Below are 16,164 nucleotides of genomic sequence, written 5' to 3'. Positions count from 1 at the left end.
CACGGATCTACATTAAATTTTGTTGGTTCATGGCTACACCTATATTTTGTACCAATTAAGCTGTTAACTTGATTTGTTGCTCTTTTACTATAGTGGCACATTTTTAAGGACCATGTTAAGCTACAAGGCAAAGACAGAGTTCAGACCGACCGTCCCTAGAACAAGTGGCAAAGGGCTTGATGGTTAGTATCCGAGACCCAAGTTCGAATTCTAGTTGATTCACATTTACAGCTAAGTTTATTTCTAAATTAAAATAAACGAAGCGGGTAGCGTGCTACCTATCTCTCAAAAAAAAAAAAAACAGAGTTCAGCAAAAGCATATAAAAATATATTTTTTTATCTTTTAATGGGATTATAAAAAGTATCTGATAACTAACACATTATAATATATTCAATGTGATGCGAAGAGAAATAGGCGGAATATTTTTCTTTTATGCTTCTTGACAATATGTAACATGATTTTTCTGTAATTCCAAATAAAGCCTAAATATTGGAGATACTATTGGGTTAGGTTCAGATTTGGATTTCTGGTGATTTTTTATTTATTTTTGTTTAAATATTTTTGTTGGTGGTATTAGGGCTCAACTTGTTATGCGGATGTTAGGGCGTATTTGGTTCGAGGGATTGGAGACTTGGAATGGGAATCAGAATGGTGGATTCCAACTGTCGGTGTTTGGTTTGAGGGATTAACAGTCCGATTTTATTTTCCGAGGGAATTCAATCCCTCTCTCCAAATGATTTTTGCTATGAAGGTAAGAAACTTTGAAGGCATTTTTGGTTCATGATTGGAAGAAAAATGGACGGTAAAATTGGATTACATTGGAATAGAATGTGGAATGATAAATTACGGAAAAATGTTTGGTTCATTTCTGAAATGGGAATCGAAATGGATAAGTGGGATACCTAGAATTTTGAGAGAGAATTTTTGGTTAAGGAAGAGAAGAGTGACGAAGGAAGAAAAGGTAAAGGCTGTATAAGATAGGGTTTTGAATGGTTTACTTTAGAATGAACCAATTCAGAATTCAAAGTTGGATTGAGGCGTAAATGGATTAGACCATTCTCATTTCAGAGTAGAATGATTATCGGAATCCGATTTTTGTAAAACAAACAAACAATAACTATCGAAATCAGTGAATCTTGTTCTGATTACAGAGTCTAAAGTAGGTGAAGTAAAAAAACCCTGATTCTAGAAGAGATTGAGAGAAAAAAAAATCTATATTTTCGCTAACGATTATTTAAATTGAAATATTTATCTGTATTTAATTTTAGAATAAATTATAAATCTAAATTTAAATCATAGATTCAAATTTTAATTTTTAATTTCTTAGGTTAAATTTAAATCTAATTAAAGTTTAATATTTTAATTTATTTCTAAATTTAAATTTTATCTTTAAACTTGAATTGAATTATAAATTTAAAATTTTACTTAAATTTTAATTTTAAATTTTAAGTTCAAATTATGAGTTTAAATTTTGAGTACCAATTTGGATAGTAAATTTAACTTTTAACAAAAGTCTTTTTTTTTTGGATTTTAATTTGAATATGATTTCGATTTCGATAAGAACCAAATAAATTATACTTTTCGTCATTTAATTTTCTATTCCAATTCATTTTTATTTGTATTTTGATTTTGATTCCTATTTTGAATCATACGTTCCCTTATTAATGTGTATACTAGTGTAGTTACCCGCGCGATGCAACGGGTAGACACTATCGAAACAATCATTATTTCTATAAACTAATTAATATTAGTTTAAATTGAAACTAATATTAAATAAAATTTTTTTTACAAACAAAATTTTCATTCTCTTTATTAAATAAAAACTATTAAATTAAAATTGTAACTATTAAATAAAAAACTATTAAAGATGACATTTTCATACTTATTAACTCAACAATCTATATAATCAAACTCAATAGTTTAGTGAAAAAAATAATAAGATTATAAGAAAGGACAAATACAAAATTTACAATTTGATTACACATAACGACTCAAATAAAAAAAATTGTTACAAGTTCAAGTGAGTGTTAATTGAAAATTAAATAAAATTGAGGGCCTATTTCAAATGGCCTATAAAGGATCTCTCAGTAAATATTTTTACCAATTCTTTTTTAATATTAAAAAAAAAACAAACAAAGCCAAACCTGCACATCTCCAGGCCCAATTGTGCCCTTATGCCTGGCGAAATCTTGATGAGTGAATGAGCCCTGAAACCCTACAGAAGCAATTCAGTGAACACCTCATGAGCATTTGCTACAAACCAATCTGAATTATAACATAGATGTGTAACTTGATTTACCTCTAACATGTATGTAACAGTCTCATATCCTGAAAAAAAAAAAAAACATAATTAAACACAATAACATCTGAGCAGAAGTAAATACCCTATAACATAAGACCATGGATAATAAGTTGTGATTTTTCAAAACCAACTTCTATGAGGGTGATTAGGAAACCCAGCGGGAGGAGAAACTGCAGCAAAATAAATTGTAATTCAAACAAAAAAAAAAAAACCCAACTTAAAAGAAAATGAACAGCTGAGAAAAATCAAGCAAAATTTGGAAGAATTTAATGATAAAAATTCTAAATTTTTTATCCAAATCGGAAAAAAAAAGATTTTCACATCTTTCTAGAAAGCAAAATATCTTCAAACTTATCCAGGAGAAGGAAAGGATCCAAGCTTCTCAGCTCAGGCCTGCAAATGACATAAACCCTATCAAATTAACACCCAAAATAAAAAAACCAAAAGGTTTGAAAAAAAAATTAGCAAAATAATAAAAGAATGAAATGGTGACTATGAAAAGATAAAAACGTATTGGTAGAGTAATCAATTATGATTATAATTACCATGAAACGTTAATGTAGATTATCATTAATTCATGAAATGTTAATAGATATACCGGAGAGGAGAGGGGAGGGGAAGGGTGGGGGAGATGAAGAGATGCCTAATACGGTGAGAATTAAAGGAGAGAGAATTAATACGTTATTGGGGATTAATAAAATAGGTACAGGTATAGATTATCTATCTATTAACCTAAGAATGAAGGGTTTCTTGCCACGTAGCAAGAAACATTGTGGATTCATTTTGTTTAATAGATATTGGGCTTCGAGCCAACATTCCCCACACACATTTTATATGTGGGCTGGAATTGGGCTTGTTTTTGGCATTTAGTCCTCTCTTTTCTTTTTCTTTTTTTTTTTTACAAATGATTTTAATAAATTTATTTTGTGAAAATTTTCCTCTTCTCGCCACGCAAGTGTTATGTTGGATAAGAAAGGGCCATGTACTAGATTACTATGTTCATATTCATTCTCTGATTCCTATTTTTCGTCTTGGAGAGGATGAAAACTAAAGAAATATCGTGAAAAATATAAAGAGAAATATGATAATTTAGTCACCATATTTAAACATGGTGACTAGATTAGCATGTTCAACATAAAAATGACTATATAGACCCTCCGCAGTCCAGGGTGGTGCTAGGCAAAGAGAGGGTCGTTTTGTTTTCGATTCCGTCCGTTCTTATTTCTATTCTAATTTTCATTTTTATTTTTAACCAAATGCGTCGTAAATGTGTACATTATTGGGCTTTGGGGCAACATTTCCCACATATTAGATATGTGTGGGCTGGGATTGGGTCCAAGTAGAACCCAAAAGTGTGACATCAACATGAAATAACTAAGAAAATTTATTTTCATGAGGTAGCTTAAATATATATATATATATATATATATATATATATATATATATATATATATATATATGCCTATATTTTAACTTAACAAAAGAAATTTTATATACATATTAATTTGTTCGCGTATGTATGTATATATGTACATATTTGTTCATGTATATACACATGTTTATTGTCCTTGCCCTATCTAAAATGTTGAATTTAACTATAGTAGTAACTAGTGAGTACTAATTAAACATTGAAATTTGATCATTTATTTGATAATTTGAAGCATTAGAACTAAATTTGGATGCATATATGTAACTTATTTCATAGAATATCAATTTGGAGAACTATGACCATGGGAATTAAAAGTCACTCCTTTTGTTTTCCTAATTAGGATTTGAGTCTTGATAAATGATGTTGAATTTAAATGTACTTAGAAATTAATATTACTTAATTTCTAGTCAAAAGCTACCTACCTAATAGTTGACCTCAAATTAATGGTGCAAGTAAGTATATATATATATATGCATGAAATTAACAAATTGGAGGGGAAAAAAAAAATCCCAATATCTATCTATAATTAAGTGATCAAAATAGAATATAAGTTGTTACATTTTTCTTATTTTAGATAACCAGTTAAAATAGATAGAGAAAGTGTCCGAAACTAGCTAATTTTTCTCATGTCATGTAATTTTTGCTTATATTACTACCTTTAAAACAGTTTAAATAAGGATTAATTAATGTGATGATTAATGCGATAAGTTAAGAGCTTTTTTTCCTTTTTCTTTTTGGTCATCAATTTTTTAATGTATAGAAAGATTGAAAAATCATTTTTATACACCTCTTAATTTCTCACTAAAAATTTTTTTTCCTAAAAAAAAAGACGTAAAAAAAAACAAGGACCTTAAAAGGTTTCTCTTTTTTTTTTTTTTTTTGAAATTTTATNATAAAAAATAATTTAATTTGCTTATTTGCTCCTATAACTTTCATGTCTTTCATATTTATTTTTCTTAAAAGGCTAATATAAAAATCACCATTATAAAGTTATGTTATTCTGAAAAGTATCCTTATAGAGTTTCAAACTTTTTTAAATATATTCATAGAATTAAATTTTATTAGTACATTGTTAAAAACTATAGCTTTCGTTTTAAATAGTGCAATTTTTACTTAAAGAGTACAACTTTTGTTCGAATAGTACAAGTTTTATTTCAAACAGTATAACTTTCGCTTAAATTTCATTCAAACAGTACGACTTTTGCTTAAAGAGTGCAATTTTCGCCGGAAAGAGTGCAATTTTCATCTTAAAAGTGTAACTTTAAACAGTGTAACTTCAGCTCCTTCTTCTTTCTTCTCTAATTTTTGGTATTTCCTGTAGCAATATATATTTTTGGAAAAACTTCAAATACCCTCTCTATAGTTTCGCACTTTCTCACTTTAGTACCCACTTTAGTACCCTGTGGTTTAAAGTGTATCAAATTAGTACCTAGTGGTTTTGCACTTTCTTACTTTAGTATTCTGTGGTTTAAAGTATATCAAGTTGGTACTTTGTGGTTTCATTTTTGTATTAAGTTAGTACATCGTGGTTTCATTTTTCTTTTTTTATTATCCATTTCAAGGTATTTTTTTCGTTAAATCAGTGACAAAATTAAAATTAAAGGGTGCTAAAATGAATATTCGATAAACCTAGTTAGGGTATCTGAAGTTTTTTGTATATAATTTAACGAAATATTAAATCACATGGTACTAAAGTGAGTAAGTGCGAAACCACAGGGTAGTAACTTGATATACTTTAAACCACAGGATACTAAAGTGAAAAAGTGCGAAACCACAAGGTACTAACTTGATACATTTTAAACCACACAGGGTATTAAAGTGAGAAAGTGCGAAGCCACATGGGATATTTAAAGTTTTCCCTATATTTTTTTCCTCACAAGATTAAAAAATATATATTTTTTCTTTTCAGTCTTTTTCCTCATTTTTTCACCCTTTATATCTTTTTTCGCTATCGTGCCCCTTCTTCGCCCTCCGTCGCGCTCTGCCGCAGCCAACCCCCCGCCCGATGTGCTCTCCCTTCTGTCCTGCTAAAATCTTTCGGTACTCTCATCGCCGTCATCATTTGCAGCTTTGTGCTCCGCCACAAGCTCACCTATGCAATCTATACCATATCCTAGCTGGCGACGGTAAAGCTGCAGGCGAGGTAAGAGAGCGGAGTGTGGTGTCGATATAGGGACAATAGAGGAGGAGGAGAGAGAGGAAACGGGAGAAAGAGAGGAAGAATCGACGAGGAGAGACATAAACAAGAGCAGAAGGAGAAAAATAAATGAGTGAGAAAAAAAAGGAGAGAACGCGACATCGATGTAGGGGTGGTGGAGGAGGAGGAGAAGCAAGAGGAAGCAGAAGAAGAGAGAAACAGCGAGGACGAAGACAAACGGGAGCATAAGGAGAAAAATAAACGAGCAGGAAAAAAAAATGAGAGAAAAAAGATGAAAATATTTTGATCAGTTTATTAAAAATTCGTGCCTAATCACTGAAATCTAAAATAGTGACTCATTTTTATAAAATCTCAAAACTAGTGAGTTTTTTTATACAAAAAGACCTAAAAGTCAAAGCATAATCAATGAAATTGATTTATATTAAAATAAATTTATTTATATACTTTTATAAAAATTAGTTACATTAAATTGAATCTTATTATTTGTATTTCAGATTCTCCTCCACAATCATCTCATATCTTCCATTGTCTATTGTTCAGTTCGTATATATTAAATTTATATATAATTCTATTTTTTTTGGATCTCGTAATTAGTTCTATTATGAGTGTAACTATTATAATTTTTTTTCACCCTCTCCTAAATTAGTAAAAAAAAATTTAGTTAAATAAACAGAAAAAAAATAATTATAATTTCATAAATAAAAAATAAATTTTTATTAAAAACTTTAATTATACGAAAAATTATTTTTAGCTAGTAATCAAGTTGCTAGGGACAAACAATGGGGCCTTAAAAAGGGGCGCCCCGAATCCCAATTCAAAATGGGAAGGAGCGTGATCCGCTCACTCTCCCATTCCCCTCACCTCAATGTCTCACCAACCCCATCGGCCTTTTTTTTTTTTTTTTTTTTTTTTTTTTTTGCATTTAGCCTTCTCTTAAAAAATAAATAAATATATAAATAAATTTCAAATACCCTTCTTGTGGTTTCACACTTTCTCATTTTAGTATCATATGATTTAAAATGTATCAAGTTAGCCCCTGTGGTTTCACACTTTCTCACTTTAGTACTCTATGGTTTAAGGTGTATCTAGTTAATGCCCTGTGGTTTCATTTTCCTCTTTTTATTATTCATTTCACTAATTTTTTTCGTTAAATCGGTAACAAAGTTAAAGTTAAAGGGTGCTAAAGTGAATATTCGATAAAGCTATGTAGGATATATGAAGTTTTTTGCATATAATTTAACGAAATAGTAATGAAGGAAAAAAATCAGTGACAAAGTTAAAACTAAAGGGTACTAAAGTAAATATTCGATAAAGCTAGGTAGGGTATTTGAAATTTTTTGTATATAATTTAACGAAATATTAACAGACGAGCCGACGAAAAGAGAAAAATGAAACTATAGGGTACTAAATTGATGCACTTTAAACCACAGGATATTAAAGTGAGAAAGTGCGAAACTATATGGTACTAAATTGATACACTTCAAACCATAGGGTATTAACGTGAAAAAATGCAAAACTAAAGTGGCGGTATTTGAAGTTTTTCCAAAAAAAAAAATAATTTTATAAAATTTATATTTATAAGATTGACCGTATTTTATTATGTAAACGCTACGCGAATGTGCGGTGAATGATTCACCGTATTTCATTATTTTTCTATATATTATTACGTATTATTTGGAGCAAGAATTTAAGTGCTGTAGCACGGAGTCGTATTGGAAACTTGCCGGCACGGTGAGTGCCGAACCGTGCCAATGCGTGCCAGTCAAAAAAATTCTTGTGTACCAACACATAATAGCATGAAATATTTATTTTCTTTAGCAACAAAATATTCTAACTATTTATTATATTTGTTTTATCACATCTTTATAACTTTATCGAGAAAATTACGTACTAATTTAAAAAATAGAGCGTTTTGAGCTGTGCCATCGGCATGGAGTCTGTATCGTACCGATATCTTGTTGGTACGGTACGACACTATAGATACACTCCGTGCCGACGGGCACTTAAAACCTTAATTTAAAGTTTATGATTTAAAAAAGAGATGGTAAATTATTAACTGTATTCAAATACGATGAATAATTCATCATATTAAACTTAATCTAGCACCACACTTACGTGATGCTCGCGAGGTACTTGCGTGACGAAAATAGAACCAATCTTATAAATACAAATTTTATAAAATTATTTATAAATTTTTTTTTGAGAAGGCTCGATCCTGATGATTCACCGCCTCTAAAGTCGCGGCTCCTGCGCCTCTTATGCTCGCCGCGGGTAACGCGACTCCGCGAGCTCGCACACATTCCAACGCACCTGTGGGCCCCACACCGCGCTCGTTCAAATAAAAACCCTTTCTCTCTAGGGTTACCGTTACTCCGACACCACACCACTCACCCACAACACACCCCACTCTCTCTCTCTCTCTCTCTCTCTCTCTCTCCGTCTCCACCTCCACCTCCCCCGCTCCCATGGCGCCCGATACGAAATCCCCTCTCCGCGCTCTCCGCGCTCTCCGCAAGCTTATGGGCGCCACCGTCTCCTTCCTCCGCCGCGGCTTCAACCCCTCCAAATGGTATCTCCACCGCTCGATCCATCTCCTCCTCTTCTTCTTTCTCTCGTGATCTTGTTGTTGTTGTTGTTGATGATGATGATGATGATGATGATGATGATGATGATGATGATCGGATCGACATGGACGAGGGTAGCAAGACGGAGGCGCAGATGGCGACGGCGAGGATAAAGCTGCTGCGGAACAAGCGGGAGGCGCAGGTGCGGCAGATGCGCCGCGACATCGCCGCGCTTCTCGAGTCGCGCCAAGAGGACACCGCGCGGATCCGAGTACGATCCTTTCCCCGCTTCTTTTCCCCCCTTCTCGATTTGATTACCTGTTGCTTAATTAGGGTTTGGATCCGACCTTCGCGTAGCAAATGGTCTATGGAGTATCAAATGAGGGTTTCTTGGCCGTTTGAACGCAAATTTGCGTTATTCCCCAGCTGAAATGGTTGTTTAATTTTTTTAAAATAATGTTTGATCTAAAATCATATTGTGCTGATAGGGAATTGGTTGGCGATTTGTGATTTTCGTGAACAGGGTAATTAGAGGCAGGATTTCGTAATTTTACATGACAGGATTATGAGCTCTTTGAATCCGTTGGCGAAAGCGGTACCGAAATGCTATTTTTAGTGTAAAATTTAGGAATAGGAATCTTGAATTTTTGATGAATAAAGGATGTGGAAAATCTTGAGAATGTATGTATATAGGATGCCCTGGATATGGGAAATTGCCAAGTGTGTATAGAGATGGGATTGAGTTCCAAACTAGTTTCATGTTTACTATATACTTGGATTTATCAGTTTGAGGATATCTTCTTTCCAGAAATCTATTGATAGAGAAGGAAATTCGAGTTCTTGAAATTGTTTGATCCCTTTTTATTAGGAGGTTTTCCAGCTAGCGAAGTCATTTTCTTCATAGTAAGACAAGCAATCTGAAGAGGAAAATACATTATTGGAGGCACAATTTAAAGTACCAGATGAAAGAGTATGTAGGACTCATATCTTCATGTTACTTATTATTGGAGTGGAAACAGCCAAAAATCAATGAGGAGCACATGGTACATTGGGATTTAAGTAAAAACAGAGAAGTGAGAAGGAACTACCAACCTATGGATATGAAAGAGACAATTGGGAGGAGACATAATAACATGAAGTGGTTAAACAGCATTTTCATCTAAATTTTATTCATGAAATTAACCGTCTTTGAACTGGTTGATGAAATTGTAAACCCTATTTTGGCAATACAATGTCAAATACTGTGTAATCGATGCACTAATATGTGATAAACTAATGCTGGCCATAGATCCAATTTTTGTGTTCCGTGCCCTTCATGTTGAAGGATCTAACTTATCCTTGAAAGGCAAAGATTAGCTCTAACAAAGGGATATGTTGGCTTATTGTTTATTTGGTTACCTGTTTATTCTTTTGCACTGTTTTAAGTATATTTTATTATTGCGTCTTTCGCACAATTTAGGTATAATGGATTTCCTATGAAACCTCTGCACGAACAACTCTAAATAGTATAGAATTTCCCCTTAAAAGGTGTAAAGATGGTACTCTGTTGTAATTGCAATGTTTGAATGGATTTGTAGGTTGAACATGTGATTAGAGAGCAGAACATTATGGCTGCTAATGAGATCGTCGAACTTTTCTGTGAACTGATTGCAGTGCGTCTTCCTATCATTGCAAAGCAGAGGTCTGTTTAAATCTCCGCATACTTAATCACAAGCTTTATTGTTTAGGGATGCATGTATAATTAATCTCTATCCTCTTTTAAGGGAATGCCCTGCTGATTTAAAAGAAGGGATTTCTAGTTTGATTTATGCTGCTCCAAGGTGCTCTGAGATCCCTGAACTTGGCCGAATTCGTGACATCTTTGAAAAGAAATACGGAAAGGATTTTGTAGCTGCTGCATCAGATCTACGCCCTAATTCTGGTGTAAATCGTTTGGTAAATGATTTTGGCCGTCCGGCATATTTTACAATCTTTTTATAAAGCCGAAATGCAAGAGATCTCCATACAAATATCACAACCTTCGCATTGCTCCCGCCACCCAAGAAATGTTAACACATACATATTACTCCCATGGACCTGTGAGCAGTGTTATCTTCTAAGGCAAACTAAGAGAAAAGCTTAAAGTTCAAAGGGGTAGCATATATGTTTGGATATTTAAGGGTGGCAAAGTGAACATCGTGATTTTTGTGGGAATTTATTGCATTTTAGCCTGATTATAATTGCTAAATGACGCTTCGCAACTCCTTATTTCATTTATTTTTTTATTTCTCTGCTGCTTTTTGTAAGAAACTGGTTTGAAATATTTTTTCATTGATTTATATCATCACCGAACTATTTTCTCTCTTACAAGATCCTATATATGCGATACCCTACTTTACGATTGCAGCATGAATCAATCTTTTGATGTTTGCACATAACTTCCTCTTATTTTTAATTCTTGCTTTTCTATCTACCTAGCCAGTAACAGAATACTTTCTTTTTATGAAGTTGATAGAGAAGCTGTCGGTTAGGAAGCCTACTGGTGAGGTGAAGCTGAAATTCTTGAAGGAGATTGCGAAGCAATACCAGGTTGACTGGGATGCAGCAGAAACTGAGCAGGAGCTTCTCAAACCTCCCGAAGAGCGTCTAGTATATTTAACCACCTCTCTCTCTCTCTCTCTCTCTCTCTCTCTCTCTCTCGTGCTGCAATATGTTAGTAAATACTACAATATTTTGCAGTACAGTCCTGGTAACAAAACAATTGATTTACCTTCAATGAATAATGCAGGATGGCCCGTGCACATTCGTCAGTGCCACTAGCATTCCTATGAAGTCAAGTCCAGCAGCAGCACCACCACCTGATGTGCAGCCAAATTATACTAGCCACAGGTTTTCTTTTCTTTTGTTTTTCGTTATTTTCCTTCACTTTTCCCCCCCTCAATCTATTGATTCATTAAACTGTTGGAAACTGAGCTCTTACTTCTATCCTTCAAATCATTACATGTGTCACAGACATTACAATGAGAATGAAAACTCAGCAGTGCAGTTCAAGGACAGTGCTTCGGCTGCTAAGGCAGCTGCAGAGCTCGCGAAAAAAGCAGTTTCTGCTGCACAAGCCGCAGCTTTTCTCGCCAATCAGAACTCACCTTCATATAATCATCCAGTTGGTTTCGAAACCTCAAAAAATGAATTTTCTACTCCTAGCACTATAGACGGACCGCCAAGACAATCTTTGAACAGGCAAAATGACTTGTCAATGAATGAGTTCAAGCATAATATGAAGATCTTCAGTTCGCAGAGCTTTAATGGATCAATCAATGCGGAAGACAATGCTGTTGATAGTGATGAATTAGGGGACAGGAAGGTACTTAGAAGGAACAGTTGTGTTGCGAAAACAGTGCATTCGGATATAAAGTTTGATGATTCGGATGGTTTTGATTCGGAAAGCGATGAAGCAGTTGAATTAGAGAGGCGTCGTTCAATGGAAAGCCGTGGGCCGCCCAATCGACCTCCTCCTCCTCCTTTGGTACCAACTAGAACGGACCACTTTGAAGAAAGAGAGAATGGTAATAATAATGATTTGAATAAGGTAAGCCCGATCTCCCATGTTCATCCAAAGCTGCCCGACTACGACGCGCTCACTGCTCGCTTCGAGGCTCTCAAATCTCGCAAGAGGTGAAACAGTTTTTGAAGGTATCGTCACATTTACTTCCATTTACATGCTTGAATTGGTTGAGATATATTGGTTTTAGGAACATATGTGTATGGTAAAGTCAAGTGATCTGGTCTTCATTCTCTATCTATAATTTTTTCTGTATGTATATCTTGCCCAGGAACATATTCTTTGAGTAGTTAATTGAAACATCCATATTTGTTATGTAATGAGAAATTGTTGAACTCATTTGGCGCTCCATTGATACCTCCATGCATTTATATAACAATATATGACAATCTGTAGTATTCTATGGCATTATGTGCCTGAGAAGCTGACTTTGGCTTAGCTTGGCTTTGTTTACATTCTTATGTTGCATACTTTTGTTACCAAGCTTATAAAGAGTAAGAATGGGTACTATACATTGCAAAAAACTTGTAGGTTGGAGTACAATTACAGGGGCAATAATAAAATCACCACATTTATAGGAGTGTTTCTTGCATTTTGGCCAGAGCTATGAATCTGTATGCAATAATTGTGATAAACACTAGCATCTGATGAGACATCAATACCAGATTTGATGAGACATCAATTGTGAAAAAGATTTAATACGAAAGCTCAAACACCACTACCAGATAATAGGGGGTTTAGACAGCTGATGAGACATCAATGAGCCCATGGAATGTTAAGTGCATTCGGGTTGGTGCCATGCATGATTGCCAGCATATCAGCAACATTTTGAGAGGATCTCTGAGATCCTAGCACAACAATGAAGGGAAATACCAAGTAGCATACCTACTAATTGTCACCCTATTTGGTCTTTATTTCTGCTTCTGATTTCAACTACAATTATATCTAGTAAAATATTGGGCAGAAGTATACAGTTTTTGCGTTTGAGGGAAGGACGAATGTGATTATGAGGCCGAAAAGCAAAAGCATTGGCTCCAATAATTAGTATATGAGTATAAACAAACGCAAATGGAGGCGTACTATATTTGGCCTCCCTACTCATTTTCTTGGAACAAGATAAATCATATTGAACGTAAAACATCCCAAGAAACCATGGTTGCCAAGATCTTGTAAGGCATTTAAAGCAAACTCTTAGAAGATTATTACAAAAGAAAATCTTATTGCCCACAAGCTATTATTGAATAACTTGTTCCAACATCCAAACAGGATTTTAATTCCGAGCTGCTAGTACTATTCAAAACGAAAGCTTTTGGGGTAATTTCATTATAACTCTTCTTCTAGAAGTCTAACTTAAAATAACATTTTTATCTAACAACACTATATCCTACAATAGGGTCAAACAAACCCATAGAACATACTTGGCCGCGCTATAAGCTTCTGCATACATATTGTTTGAGTATAGTTGTTTGAGAAAAACAGTAACAATTTGCTCACTGAAATCTCTCCCAACAACATACTGCCTTCTGTGGCAGAAGAAACAATGTTTCAATTGAAACCTCTGCTTTAAGAACTCAGAAGCCAGCCAAAACATGCAATCATACTGACTACTGTGGCTAAAGAATAAAATAACAGCAAGCAGAAAACTAGCTAAGCACACGGAAAGAAACAGTGAGCATAACAGTGGCCAGCCCCACAAAAGAGCTTCTTTAAGAAAAAAAAAAAAAGATAAGAAGACATTTCGTACGTTATAGAAGGGCACAAATCAGTGCAATGCGAAATTCCTTGAACTAAAAATTCATTTGTATCTTAGCAATTGGATATTCTTTATTCAAGGCGCACATTTGAAAGAGATATATACCTATTTAATTCCACTCTTTTTAAGTCTTTTGGCAATAGTATTCTATGTCTAGTACAATCATCATCCTCAAAGATAACATATATCAAATTTGGGTTCCAATCACAGGTTTCAATCAAAATGACAAATGAGAAAAAGAAAAAATGAAAAAAAAAAAAAAACGAAACTATAAATGGGAAATTTTCAAATCAACAGTAGGAATATAATAGTCAATTCCAGAAAACTATTGCCTGTAGTTTTACATTGATAGTGGGAGGAGCATTCTTCTCTTAATTTTCCGGTCTTGTCTCACTTGTTTTGTTATTTTTGTGCACACAAAAATGAGTGTGGTAGCACAGATAAACAAAAAGGCAAGCCTCATGTACCTGAAATACAACGAGACTCCTGAGAAAACGAGGAGAGCAAACATCAACAGCTCCAGTATCACAAACAGCACATCGACCCTGCATCCATGAAAATATATATAAGAATACTGAGCAAATTTGAATTGTTGATATGTATGGAAGAATCTTGTTAAGTTCTACAAAGTAAAAATAAGTTCATGTACATTCTCCTACGATAGTGTATTCTAACAATCTGTGATTCAAAAAAATACATATATAATGACAGATCCAGTGAATTAGTTTAAGTAGATGTTCCTACACAATTGAATTTACAAATAAGTATGGAGCTCACACCAATCAATAGGCAGATAAAATGATCACAAATAATGGAAGAATGTTTCAGGCACAGTGAAAGCTTTGATTAAAGAGAAGTAAATCGAGGATGCAGCATATAAACTAAATTCACAGCACCATGTTATTAACTAGATACCAAAGGTGGATTTGGAAGTGGAGTTCACATTTCTCATTTGTCACCTCTGTTATAATGCAAGTGCATAGTTCACCCTATTTCCACCATATTCTTGTAGATATTTGAACCATCCTCTACCAGCCGATCCCAAGTCCCCCGGTTCCAAGTTCCAAGTGGTCTTGGATTCAATTCTCACATCTACTACATACTGGTACAAATTGTAGTTCGTTATCTCTTCTATTACCTCACTTGTCAATACACTAGGTGGTGTTAAAACCATTCGCGAGTTGTTTCCTATCAAATCGTTCTTTGGAATAACATCAAACATCGGCAATGCAAACGGTACACCAAAGAGGAATCAAAACAGGGGGGGTGTTTAACTTAAAAGAGTATGTTTGAACCATTCTCTATCAGATTAATCTTTTCAACAACAAAAGCCGATCTTAATCCCCCAATTCCAATTTCCAAGTGGTCTTAGGTTAAATTCTCACATCTACTAAGTAATTGTACAAACAAATTCTTGTACGTTATCTCTTCTATTACCTCACTTTCAATACATAGTGGTGTTAAAACCATTTGGTGAGTTTTCCTATCAAATCGATCTTTTGGGATAACATCTAACATTGCCAATTTAAACGGTATATCAAAGATAAATCGAAGCAAATCTAAAGAAGAGCCATGAGTAAACCCTAAATCCTAATAAGGGTAGGAAAACCGACCTGGAGGAGGAATTGGGGGTGGAGGTGAAGAAGGAGACGGTGGCCCAGTCGTGGTCAGACCGGATCTGGTACTCCCGCAGCTGCTCCGCCATATTCGATCTCGTTATCATCTCTTTCTCTCTCTCTCTCTCAATACTCTCTCTCTCTCTCTCGCAATACCAAGAAGATCCGATCATCAACAATACTTGCTCAGATCAAAGGGAGCGAGCAATCGATCGATCGATCGATCTCTCTCCTCCGATCTCAAGATCCAAAGCTCTCCCCCTTCAATGGGAGATCGATCGGGGCGAGGAGATCAGCCCCGGGGCGGAGGGGGAAGGGGACGTTGACCGAACCGAAAACGCCCACCAGATGCTCGATCGGTTCCACTCTACCAAACAGATCCAATCATCCACGCGAGCCGCTCGGATCAAAGCGATCGATCTCTCGATCGATCGATTCGATCGATCTCTCTCTCCTCCGATCTCAAACTCCGGCGGGGATCGATTGCAGTCGGAGACGACGACGATGCCGAGGCGCGAGGCGGAGGCGAGGAGCTCCGCCGCGGCTCGGAGGAGGAAGGGGTCGCGCGCGCGTCGTCGACCGATCCAGGACGCGCACCAAATGCTCGATCGATTTCCTCAGAAAAGAAAGACGAAGAGGAGGAGGAAGAAGAGAACGACGAAGTGCGTGGGTTTCGTTGGAAAAGAGGAGAAAGAGAAATGAGATTGTACCGAGATGAGGCCGGGAACCTCCACTAGAAAAATATTAGAGAAAGAAATAAATGTCAGGCCCATAAAATAGATGGTAAATGGGCCGGATCC

General features: G+C 35.0%; 2 protein-coding genes across 3 annotated transcripts; one reads left to right on the top strand and one right to left on the bottom strand.

Annotated features, from left to right (window-relative positions):
• On the top strand, positions 8,081–12,344 carry LOC109713367 (IST1-like protein). 2 transcript variants are annotated; one of them, XM_020237417.1, is made up of 7 exons: positions 8,081–8,459; positions 8,593–8,725; positions 10,032–10,135; positions 10,218–10,389; positions 10,942–11,082; positions 11,222–11,322; positions 11,446–12,344. In XM_020237417.1, exons 1-7 carry the CDS (start codon positions 8,356–8,358, stop codon positions 12,110–12,112), a joined length of 1,422 nt encoding a protein of 473 aa, XP_020093006.1. In that variant the 5' UTR covers positions 8,081–8,355; the 3' UTR covers positions 12,113–12,344. The 2 variants fall into 2 exon arrangements, with proteins under 2 accessions (XP_020093006.1, XP_020093007.1); XM_020237418.1 differs by having other exon boundaries at positions 8,357–8,725.
• Positions 13,802–15,761, bottom strand: LOC109713368 (the record flags this gene model as incomplete). The annotated part of the gene is given in 2 exon segments (XM_020237419.1): positions 13,802–14,293; positions 15,362–15,761. Coding segments are annotated over 2 exon segments (381 nt in total). The 3' UTR covers positions 13,802–14,088.

Source organism: Ananas comosus, linkage group 7 (genome assembly GCF_001540865.1).
Source record: "Ananas comosus cultivar F153 linkage group 7, ASM154086v1, whole genome shotgun sequence".
Classification (NCBI taxonomy): Eukaryota; Viridiplantae; Streptophyta; class Magnoliopsida; order Poales; family Bromeliaceae; genus Ananas; species Ananas comosus.
The sequence above is the reverse complement of the archived record's forward strand: the minus strand, read 5'-3'. Positions and strand labels throughout refer to the sequence as shown.